The 11,736-nt window shown below is 45.5% G+C and overlaps 1 protein-coding gene across 25 annotated transcripts in view; it reads right to left on the bottom strand.

The window, feature by feature from the left end:
• Positions 1-3,430: 3,430 nt before the first annotated feature.
• The window catches only part of NRCAM (neuronal cell adhesion molecule), a 325,016-nt gene continuing 316,710 nt past the window's right edge, over positions 3,431-11,736 (bottom strand). For 22 of the 25 annotated variants that reach the window (XM_070071141.2, XM_070071138.2, XM_008258359.5 and 19 more), the window contains one exon: positions 3,431-5,286. In XM_070071141.2, coding sequence (XP_069927242.1) covers positions 5,049-5,286 — 238 coding nt within the window. In that variant the 3' untranslated portion in view covers positions 3,431-5,048. Of the gene's footprint in view, positions 5,287-5,864; positions 5,918-11,736 lie in introns of those variants that run through there. The other 3 variants (XM_089328421.1, XM_089328422.1, XM_089328420.1) reach the window with 2 other exon arrangements.

Genomic DNA, 11,736 nt, shown 5'->3' with positions numbered 1-11,736 from the left:
GTGGCCCCTGTCAGAGGTCCCTCTCTCTCTTCCTCTCCGTTAGATCTGGGAGCTTCTGAACAGCCTCTATTCTCTCCTTAGCCGATCGCATCTGGGCCGCATAATGACACATCATCATCATCTTCTTCCAACTTTCTTGTGGGCTTTACGCCTACCTGAGTATTCCCAACTCCTACCACTCTAACTGGAGGTCCCAGAGGTCTTCATCCCAAGCAAGAAAGCTGATGTGAAACGCTCTGCAGCCAACGCATTGCTCTCACCCCCCCCCCCCCCCCCCGCTTCCTAAACATCTTCAGAATCCCACTCTCATCTCTGTATCTCTGGGCCTATGCTCGGCACCCAACCTCCGCCATCTCTTGGAAAGTCCCACGCCGGTTCCCAAAGGTCTCCCAGAATCCTTCACGACTCCTCACCAGTCCGCTCTCCCAACAGGAGTCCCTGACTCCCCCTCCCAACACACAAATCCGATCACGTGGCCCATCATGGCAATCACTGCCCACTTTCCAGGGCTCCTTGAAGAAACACAGACACCTGCACGCCATCCCCAGGCCTGGCCCTGTATCTTCTGCAGGCACACTGGCCGCTGTGGGCAACCATGTGGCCCCCTCCCCAGGCTGGGCTCTGCCCTCACTTGTGTGCCTTCCCTTCCTAGCTCATGTGCACTCGTTTAAGGGGTTATTTGATGGACGGCTGCCTCCGTACAGAGCCTCCAGGCTCGGGAGAGCATGCACTGCCACTGGTTTTGCTCCTATTGGGTCCTCCCTACTTAGTGACCACGTTCTTGTGCGCGCTCAGGATTTTGAGGTTGCTATTAGGAACCACAGGCACGGGTTAACTTTTGGAAGCAAAGGGGTCTCTTAGAGATCAACAGGGTCAGGGGGAAACAGAAACATGGCATGAGGGACATTCAGAGGTCCATGCACACATGGTCACTCAGCAAGCTGAGGGCAGAGCAAATGCAAATCCCCATCTCTTTCCCCACCAGGGGTCTTCCCACCTCTACCCATCAGTTGTTTATTAAATAGAAATACTTTTTTCGGGACTAGTGCTGTGGCACAGTAGGTTTCGCCTCTGCTTGCCGCACTGGCATCTCATATGGCCGCTGGTTTGAGTCCCGGCTGCTCCAATTCTGATCCAGCTCTCTGCTATGGCTTGGGAAAAGTAGTGGAAGTTGGCCCAAGTCCTTGGGGCCCTGCATCTGCATGGGAGACCTGGAAGAAGCTCCTGGCTTCTGATTGGCCCAGCTCCAGCCATTGTGGCCATTTGTGGAGTGAATCAGCAGATGGAAGACCTTTCTCTATGTCTCTCCCTCTCACTGTCTGTAACTCTGTCAAATAAATAAATGAAATCTTTAAAAACACACACACACTTTTTCCTTCAAAGTGAAAAAGAAGAGCTGTCCATGCATAAATTGTGCTTTTTGTGTGTGTGTGTGCCACGCCATCACCAAATATCAAACCATTGGCGAACCCCCTCTGGAGAATGGGGGAGAAGCCACTTCAAGACGGGAGCCTCCCTCATCCCAACCCACCGGCACAGTGACAGGGATGCCTGGAGGGACCCAGGAGACAGCTCCTCCTCCGCCCCCTGCCCCTGCGCAAGCCACAATGAACACAAAGAATCACAGGCTCACAGTGCCAACGCTTACTCCCTGGACGCTGTGAACTTGTCAGCGAAAGCAGCAAGTCCTGTTTTCCTGGGATGCAGCTGGCCATCGTGTTCTGCATGGGCAGGCTACAGTCTGATGACCGCCCAGTGGTTGGTTTGCATTGCCTTTTCTAGCAGGTCTGTTTCTTTCGCGTTGAATAAAGCACGGGCGCCCTCTGGTGGTCGTCTGCAAAGAAATCTCACGAGCAGGAGAGAGTCACTTTAGCTGGGCCACGGAGAATTCTCCATTCTCATGCCTCTCTACAAGCCATTTCCAGAATCAGCCATGAAAAGGAACCTGAGGCCATCATAAACCATCTCCGCGAGATGATTTATACCACGAGTGGAACAATGCACTTGGCAGTCAGACTTGCATTCGGCCAGCCACCCGGTGGTGCCGTGGCCTGAGCTGAGGTCCAGCAATCTGCCCCACCAGGTGGGGAGGGAGGCTGGTGGCTGGGGAGCCCTGACTGGCTGCCCGGAAGTGAGCGGCAGAGATGGTCTCCATCGTGGAAATACTAAGTGCTCGGATGGCATTTTCCATTTCACCCATACAACAGGCTAGGCAGGTAACCTGTAGGGTAGTGGGCTCTGAGCCAGCACGTCCCACAGGTGCCATGCTGGGACCAGGGGAGACGGGGTTCACAATGCAGGTGCTGGAATGCGAGGATGGCCCGTGCCTGGGCTATCTGCAGAGCCGGGCGGCTTTGAGACACTTAGAAGGAGGGGGAGACATACACGGGCCACTTGTAAGCGTTCCAGCTGTCTCATCGAGCCTGACGGCTAAGATACCAGGTTCGTTGCGTCTGGGGAGGGTGGCGATGCGGGCCGTTGGGAGCTGCAGGTTGTGCCGGTCGGCAGGCGGCGGGAGCCGGACTCCGGGGAAGGAGACAGCGCCTGATTTCTCGGGCCTTCTCTCGACCAACTGGAAATGGCTACGCCTACTTCTCATACAACGTTTTGTGAGACACTCTGTTATATTAGCTCTGTTTTACGCTGGGTTCGGTGTGCTGTTTAATGATCTCTGCCAATAATGGACTTTGCAAAGTAAAAAAAAATCAAAGTCTGTACTGTTTCAACACATGAGGAGATACGCTAGAAAAAGTTAAAAAAAATCACAAAGAGCTCAAGACTACTTTAATAGTTACTTTTTGGATGGAAATCTCGCCACACTTGCCTGCACTATTACATACACCATCATTTGGACACTCATACTCCACAGGGAACATGACAAATTACAAAAGAAGAGAGGGCCTATTAAAACCACATTTCTTTTTTAATACAAAATCTGGTGCACTATTACGAAGTGACTCCTTCATACACAGTTTAGTTTAGCATCTACCATGAGGGAAGAGTAAACCTGTATTTTCATTGTTCTCGCAAAATATTGGCCAAAAGGAACTTTATCTTTGTGCTCTGATGCCAAGGCCAGCCCACTTCCTTTTTTTCTTTTTTCCTTTTTTTTTTTTTGTATTTCCCATAGACAGGTTGGTCTACAAAGATGGCAAATGGAGACACGGAAGTGGTCAGGACCACCATTCATTGGGATGTCTTCAAATGATGCTTTACCTACACGTATCAAAGGTCCCAGGGCACCACACCCACTGTGCCTCACAGGGGAAGCTTGCAAGATTAGCTGGAAGCCTGCTGTCAGTATGTAGAAAAATCCACTGTTTCAGTTTCACAGCAAAAAAGGGGTGGGGAGGCCCAAAAGACATTGCAGCAGCTGCCTTCTGATCCCATCACTGCATCCATGGGCTCATTTCTTATACAGTACAACATGAACATTTTTGCATGTTTATTTGTATGTCACACCTGTAAGCATATAGCATCTACACTTTCAGTGTATTTACAAATTCAACAAAATATCTACATATAAAAAGCTTTACTTAAAATTAAACTTGATGCAAGTTATGAGAAACCAATTTATTGGCAAATGAAATTGAGCATTCCTTCAACCATAGGTTGCTATAGATTTTCATATTTGGAGGTAAACCATTTGATAGAGTGTTGAGGAACGTGATAGAATATATATGTGCATCTAGATTGATTTTTTAAACGGCAGATGTAGTCCCTTTGACTGTTGGTCTTTTAAGCACTTGTTGGGGTTTCTTGGATTCTGAAATGTGTCACAGCTATTTGCGCACACATAGCTTCATGGGGCAGGGCGTTTTTAGAAGCTCACGTAACTTTAAGTCTTAGCAAATAATGTACTACTGTTGGAATGCTGCTGTTGGGTTTTTAGTCTTGGAATAACCTGCTTGTTTTCCTATTAATTTGCTACTACGCTGACATCTTTGTCACTGAATGAGATTTGTTTTATAGAAATTATAAAAGACCACAAAACCATCATGAGTTCCAGTTGGTAATAAAGTTTTTCTCTCTAGACTTTATGGGGAAGTGCTTTTGTCGAAAAACCATCTCATGATTTTTATTTTCCTACTTCCTATTCCCCGCTGGCATTGCAGTTTTCATTATCTCTGCTTTTTAAAAGTTACTTTTAGACAGTGACAGTAATCTAGGCTAGAGTTGGCTGTACCAGCTCATGTGGTGTGGAATGCTGACTGTCTGAAGGCACTGCATGTGTCTTGCCCTGTGTTTTCTGGAATCAGCCTTGAAATCTGAGTGATTTGTTTTTGATTCTTTCTGTGTGGCAGAAATACCGAAATGCATCGCCATACATACACGTTGCTTAGGCCTACGAACAACGGAAGAGAGAGAGAAGGTAGAAAGAACACTGCTACTGCTGTAAGACCTGGTGGATTAAGAAGCCTAGAAGTGTCAGGAGCCAAGAGCAGGTGGTAGACCCTCACTGAGCATCAGCAAATGCAACTGTCATAATGAACTCATTGAGCAAGTAGGGACTGTACACACTGTTTCTAACAGCCTCCCCGAAAGACTAAGGACAGCTAGACACGGAGTCACCAATTGCACGGCAATGTCCACGAAGACATCTGAAGCTCTAGAGAATTCTACAGGAACACTCTTGACAATGAAAACAGAACTCACATTGGGGGGAGGGGGGCGGGTTCAGCTGAGTAGAGTATCAACAAAGGATCAAACCGTGTTTTCCTAACACACGCAGGTATGTCCTTTAAATGGGTAGCATTTCTCATGCATCATGTTGAAGTGTGTCCTGAAGAGGAGACAGCATCACCTGTTGCTGATTTCTCTCAGTTCCGAGAAACGAAGAACAGCCGATTGGGACACAAGGTGTGCCCTCTGCACTCCAGTTCACATTTACCTGGCTGAATTCTGTTCTTGCGCTAACTGTTCTCATAATATTAACATACAGCAGAAAACAGACCTTCCGCCTCGATGTTCATAGTATGAGAGGGCTGAGACAAACAAGTGCTTAAGAGAAATTCTTGAGAAATGGGATATGGCCAAGAGCTGAAGGGTTAAACAAAGGAATTCATGGCGTTGACGGGAGAAGGCGCCTCGGAGCTTTCATTCCCTTCGGCTGGTTCTTTCTCTTTCTTACCGCTGTATTGTCCAATGAAGGAGCCATCCTCATTGAACTGGCCGTTCACTCCCTCTCCATAGTCAACTAGGCTATCATCACTGTCTTCTTTTTTCACAGTCCTATCTGAAGGTGTTCGGCTCCCTTTTTTCAAAGGCTTGTGGTCCTCGGCATCACTGGAAAAAAAAAAAAAGAGGAAACATTTTGTTGTTGTTAATCATGGCGGTTGGGTACCTTTCTTTGTTTGTTTTGAAAGATCACGCATGCAAATAATGAACCAAGCGTGTGGAGTCCTGAGCAGCTCTACAGTCCACTCTAATTGTCAGGCTGACGCCAATGATTTGGGATGGGATCGCAGTGACAGTCTGGTGCAGAGATGGCTGGAGCATCATGAAGTCTTCGGTAGAGTGGATGACTTCTGATTGTGCGTGTTAATTTCAATGGCAGTTTCTCCTGATTTGAAAGCAATCCAGAAATAATCACAAGCACTAACAAAAGCAAGAACTGAGAACAGTTGAAAATCATCATTATTTCTGAGTTCAACGGGCAGAGGGTGAGGGCAAAGCTCATGGCAAGAAGTTAGTATGTTAAATCGCATAACATCTCTGATTCCTTGGATATGATGGAGCATGATCTTGGTTAAAAATGAAATGTGCTTTTTTTTTTCTAAGCCAAAAGGAGAAGCCAATTTCTGTATTTCAAATAATGTTGTTATTGAGTTCAACTGGACTTGTAAACTTCAACCTTACCTTTCAAGAGACCTACAAATCCCATTAAAAGGATGCAGAAGAAACAAATGAAAATTGCCTAAGAAGAAAAGCAAAATCCTTATACTGAAAGCACACAGTAATCTTTTATGTAAGATATTTGGTTAATGCATAGAGAGTTATTAATGTGGGGAGAGACGCTTTGAACTTAAAAGCACGACATTGGCCAGCATGTTCTAAAGAATGGGAATGCCTGCAAACACGTAAAGGAAAACACTCTGTACTCAGCCAACCCCTCACCCACTTCTCCCAAGTGGGTAATGCTGTCTCTCCATATCGGCCGGGACTCTGAGGAGGAACCTGACCAAGTCTTTATAGGACTCTATTATTATTATTTGCTTATTTCTCTGCTGAGGCCTCAAGCACAATTTCTGGAAGTAGAAGAGTATTCATTATATTTCAGAACATCCAGCCACACAGCCACAAAACGAGGGGTGCACACTGACCTACTCCTGAACAGGGAACATTTTGGGGGAATAAGGGCAATGATGTAATCCATTTTTTTTAAAATGTTTGTTTCCATCTTCCATCAAGGCAGAGTGGTTTTGTTTCCTTTCAAAGAAAAAAAATGCAAGGCAAACTAGAAAACACACACAATATCAGTGAGAGATAAAAGGCACTAACGTAATAAAGAGGTCTCTCTAGGTGCTGTGTCTCACCTGGTAGTTTGTGCTAAGACTTTACTGCTCCCCCTGGTTGAGAGAGCGAAGTTTTTTCCTGCCAAGACACAAATACTTCAAGATGTATAAATATCCTTGCTTTTTGTGTGTGTGTGTGTGTGAACAAATAAATTCTACTAGGGGTTTCAATTTTTCTCCAGAAAAAAAATCTCAAGACTGAGAAATAATGCTACAATATGACACTGGCATACGCAATAGAAAATGGCCTGTTTAACACTACACAGGTTCTTGTCATGAGTTAAGTAAAACCGTGTTATCACTGCTCATAAACAAATGAGACAGTATTCCAGAACCTTGGATTGGCCTGTACTGGGACACTTCAGAGGTCATGGTATCCAGTGTCTAATTGGTTACAAAAATAGATCTGACAACATTTTGAGGCTTTAATAATTAATTTCTAGTTTCTGCTTGACTACTTCCTGTGAAATACTGTTTGTAACTTGATGACACAGTTCATTCCACTGAAGAGTTCAATAATGAGCAGAATTTTGTCACCTAGATTCCAATGATTAGTCTATCCTGTTTGTAGAATGAGTATTCCAAGGAATACAGGAAATTCTAGTCTACAGCATTTCTTTGATCCTGATCAACCCACCCATCCCTTCATCCCATAAATATTTACTGAGTGTCTACTCTTAAGACAGATATTGTTCTAGGCATTAGAAATACAGCAGCAAATCAAAGAGGCTCAAACTATGACCCTGGTGAGTTCACTTCTAGTGAGAGAACCTACAGTTTCAACAATCAACATAATAAAGAAAGCTAGATATGCCTTAGGTCAAGGGATTACTTCTATGTGATCAAAGACTTCTGTTGGAAGAGTTGAGCTAGCCAGTACACCAGGAGAGTTGCTGGGAGGGAGATTCCAGCAGGAGTACCAGGCACTGTAAGTGCTCTGAGGTGCGGCAGGCCTGGCATATTCTGGGAGCAGTAGGCAGCTGGGGTAGCTAGAAATGAATGAGCAAGTGAGAGAGGAAGAGAGAAGCAGGAGTTAAGGTAGGATAGGTGATGGGGCTAGATCTGAGGGAAGTAGAAGCCATTGTGGTATTGCAATGGATGGATGAGTGGCATGACCTCCTTATATTTCATTTATTCATTCTAAATTGAGAGAGAGAGAGAGAGAGAGAGAGAGAGAGAGAGAGAGAGAGATTGAGAATGCACTCCCCCATCCACTGCTTCTCTCCCTAAATGCCTGCAACAGCCGGGCTGGAGCCAGGAGACAGGTATGCAATCCAGGTCTCCCATGTGGGTGGCAGGAACCTAGCCATGAGCCATCACAGCTGCCTCCCAGGGTCTGCATTAGCAGGAAGCTGAGTCAGGAGCCAGAGCTGGGAATGAAACCAGGTTCTCCCATATGGGATGTGAGCATCTGAGCTGTTAGGTCAAACTCTTGCTCCTCCCTACATTTAAACATCATTACGTGGTCATCAGTGTTGGTAACTCACCCTAGAGGGCAGAGGTTGGTAAACTCCAGCAGAATTGGGACAGGCCCATTTACTACATACTCTAAATGGCTGCCTTGGGTTTCAACAGCAGGACTGCAGAGCTGCAGCCGTGGCCATGTGGCCTACAAAGTCTGAAGTGTTTACTAGTGTGCCGTGTACAAAGTTCCCCATCCCCCTGCACTGCGGGATTAAGGGGGCTTCTGGCAATAATCGGGGAGTGAGAGGCCTTGGACCAGAGTAGGACCAATCTGAGAATGCTCAGACTGCAGACCCATTTTGAAGGTAGAGCCAACAAGGTTTTCTGATGGATTGGTTATAAAATAATGGAGGAAAAGATGATGCTAAGCCTTTGTTTGAGCCACTAGAAGCTTGGAATCACTGCTGTGGGGTGGAGCATTTGGGAGGTGGAAGACTGGTGGCTTAATTTTGGATATGCTAAACTTCGGACACATCAGAGGAACCACTCCTGTAATCACTTTATGAGGCTAATGTTAACACTGCTATCTAAAACATCTGGGGTGGGGGGCTGGTGCTGTGGCATTTTGGTAAAGCCGCTAACTGCAGTGCCAGCATCCCAGATGGGCACCGGTTCAAGTCCCGGCTGCTCCACTTCCAATCCAGCTCTCTGCTATGGCCTGGGAAAGCAGCGGAAGATGGCCTAAGTCCTTGGGCCCCAGCACCCACATGGGAGACCTGGAGGAAGCCCCAGGCTCCTGACTTCAGATTGGTACAGCTCCCTGCTGCTGCAGCCATTTGAGGTGTGAACCAACGGATGAAAGATTCTCTCTAACTCTTTAAAATAAATAAATCTTAAAAAAAAAAAAAATCGGGGGAGTGGGCTGGGGATGGGACAGGAGCTCTCTATCAGTATATCTCCCTGCCCTTAAGCAAGTCCATTTAAAACAACAACAAAACTTTGAGAAAGACAAATCACTGGTTAATCTCATTCCTGAACATAGATGAAAAAAACCCCCAATAAATTGTCAGCACATTGAACTTAGTAGTCTCTAAGAAGATAATGTATCACATCCAAGTTCAGTTTATTCCAAGAATCCAAGTTTATTTTGGTGTTACCACACTGATTCATGTAATCCATCATTTCAGAAGAAAATGATCTTACGATCATCTCAGTAGATTCAGAAAGAGGTATATGACAAAACTCAACACACTTCCACGATAAAAACTTCAATACACTGTAGGAACAGAAAGTATCTCCATTAACCTGGCTAAGTGTACCTACGAGAACTCTGAGTAAACACCATCCTTGATGGTGACTCTTGAATGCCTTCTGTTTGACATCAAATAACAACATCAACCACTTCTAATCACAACCATGCTGCAAGTGGTGAGCAATGGGATGAAACAGACAGAAGGAAGCTATTGTTCTTAGTTGATGTGATTGCATACATACAAAAACCCAGAAGAAACAGCAGGCAACTATTAGAATAAAAAGAGGGCTTAGTAATGTTCCTTGATTTACTGTTAGCATTCAATTAGTTCATTTTGTGGTGGGTGTTGTGGCACAGCAGGTTAAGCCACCACCTGGGACCCCCATATCAGAGTGCCTGGGATTGAGTGCCACCTCTGCTTCAGATCCAGCTTCTTGCTAATGTGCCTGAGAAACAGCAGATGATGGCTCAAGGACTGGGGTTCCTACCACCTATCTTGTTCACCCAGATGGAGTTCCTGGCTTCTGGCTTCAGCTTGGTCCTGCCCTGGCTGTTGCAGGCACTTGGGGAGTGAGCCAGCTGATGGAAGATCTCTTTCTCTCTGTCTCTCTGACTTTCAAATAAATAAATATTTTTAAAAGTCGATTTTATGTATGTTCTTCCAATTGGAAAGTGGTATTTAACGAATTACTCCATTTATGACCATAAAATATCTTAGTATAAGAAAAATGTGTAAGACCTCTATGAAGAAAATAAAACTTTTATTCATAAGACACAAATGGAAAATTTCTGTATCTACGAACAGAAGATTCAAAAATGGTCAATTTATTTCCACTAAAAATCTAGCAGGGTTTTATGTAGATCTGGGTGAGCTGATTCAAACACATTATGTAAATTTAAAGAGTATCTGTAAAAACTCATGAGGCAGAATAACGAAGCTGGAGGCCTGAATCCTGCAGATATCAAGACTTGTTAATAACTATATTACTATGATAGGGTCGTTTTGGTACAGAGATAGACAAATTGACCAGTAAAATGTTGGAAACCAGTGGAAGATCTTTTTGTTGGCTTCATTCCTATATCATATTTTTATACTGTCCTTACTAGAATCATTTAAAAACATTATTTTGCAGTTGTTGGCTGCTACACAGATACACGATTGCCTTCAATGCTCACGTTGTGTCAAGCAACATTGCTAACTGAGAGAAACAACCTCCTCTGCGACGCAGTCACGAAGTGCAGTAACGCGAGACTTCAGTGACAGCCTTGCAGGATCAGGTGTCTGCTAGGTAGGCCGGCACTCTCAGGGCCAGTTACAACACGCTATTTATTCCCCAGCACACAGGCCCCTCCCCCAGTTCCTCCCTGGCTGAGTACTACAGGGTTATAGTCTTCCCAGCATTTGCTTCATCTGTTTTAGCCACTCCTAACCTTCCATCTGTGTGAGAAATTTCCGGTGAAGGTAGCCTAGCTATTATGCTAACTTTCCGTACATCTGCAAGCTGTTATGCTAGCTAGTTGTCTACTCACAGCTAAATATCTTTTTTTTTTTTTTTTTTTTTTTTTGACAGGCAGAGTTAGACAGTGAGAGAGAGACAGAGAGAAAGGTCTTCCTTCCATTGATTCATCCCCAGAATGGCTGCTGCGGCCGGTGAGCTGCGTCAATCTGAAGCCAGGAGCCAGGTGCTTCCCCCTGGTCTCCCATGCAGGTGCAGGGCCCAAGGACTTGGGCCATCCTCCACTGCCTTCCTGGACCACAGCAGAGAGCTGGACTGGAAGAGGGGCAACCAGGACAGAATCTGGCGCCCCAGGAGGAGGATTAGCCTAGTGAGCTGTGGCACCAGCCTAACACCTTACTTTGAAAATGAGTCAAATGTCTATTTCTCATACTAATTGAACTCTGTTCTCAACTCTAGTGCTTGCCTATAGACTGTTGGATTTTTCCATCCACAATCACTTCAGTTACGAATAATGAGCAACCAAGAAGGACTCCCAGGCAGCACCTATTCATTCCAGCTCACTGGCTGCAGTGGGTAAGAATACACCCAGAAGTGCAGGCTGTGCTTAAAAGAAGAGAAAAGGGGAAAGAGGGATGCGATGCACTGTCAGAGACTTCCAGAAAAAGCTGTTCAAGGACAGCGAGATCTTTCAAAGGCTAGAAAAAGTTCTAAGACCTTATAAAACTTTGACAGTTGAAATCAGGTTACCTAGAGAAAATCACATACAGTGCTTGGCACATGGTTTGTGTCCAGCAAAGATGAGGGGCCTTCAAAGAAGCTCATAGAAAATGTGCACTATTCATTGATTGCTAATCTCACCCTGTCTTCCATACTACCATGTCTAAGTGTTTACAGGAGGTGATAATGGAATGAACCAAGGCCTTCACCAACCAGGCGGTCAACCAAACGCTGCTACAGGGATACACTTGGCTCCCCACCTGGGAGACAGCGGCTTGAGACATCGCCCCATGCCAGCAGAGAGTACCTCGTCGCCCCACGTCAGCAGGAAGTAGCTCTAAAGACAGATCATCGTCCCTCTACCCCTCCTGGACTTTTGGGACTAATG

The sequence above is a fragment of the Oryctolagus cuniculus genome, chromosome 3 (assembly GCF_051225735.1).
Source record: "Oryctolagus cuniculus isolate XC-2025 breed Fujian yellow rabbit chromosome 3, ASM5122573v1, whole genome shotgun sequence".
Lineage (NCBI taxonomy): Eukaryota > Metazoa > Chordata > Mammalia > Lagomorpha > Leporidae > Oryctolagus > Oryctolagus cuniculus.
This window is presented reverse-complemented; position numbering and strand designations above follow the sequence as displayed.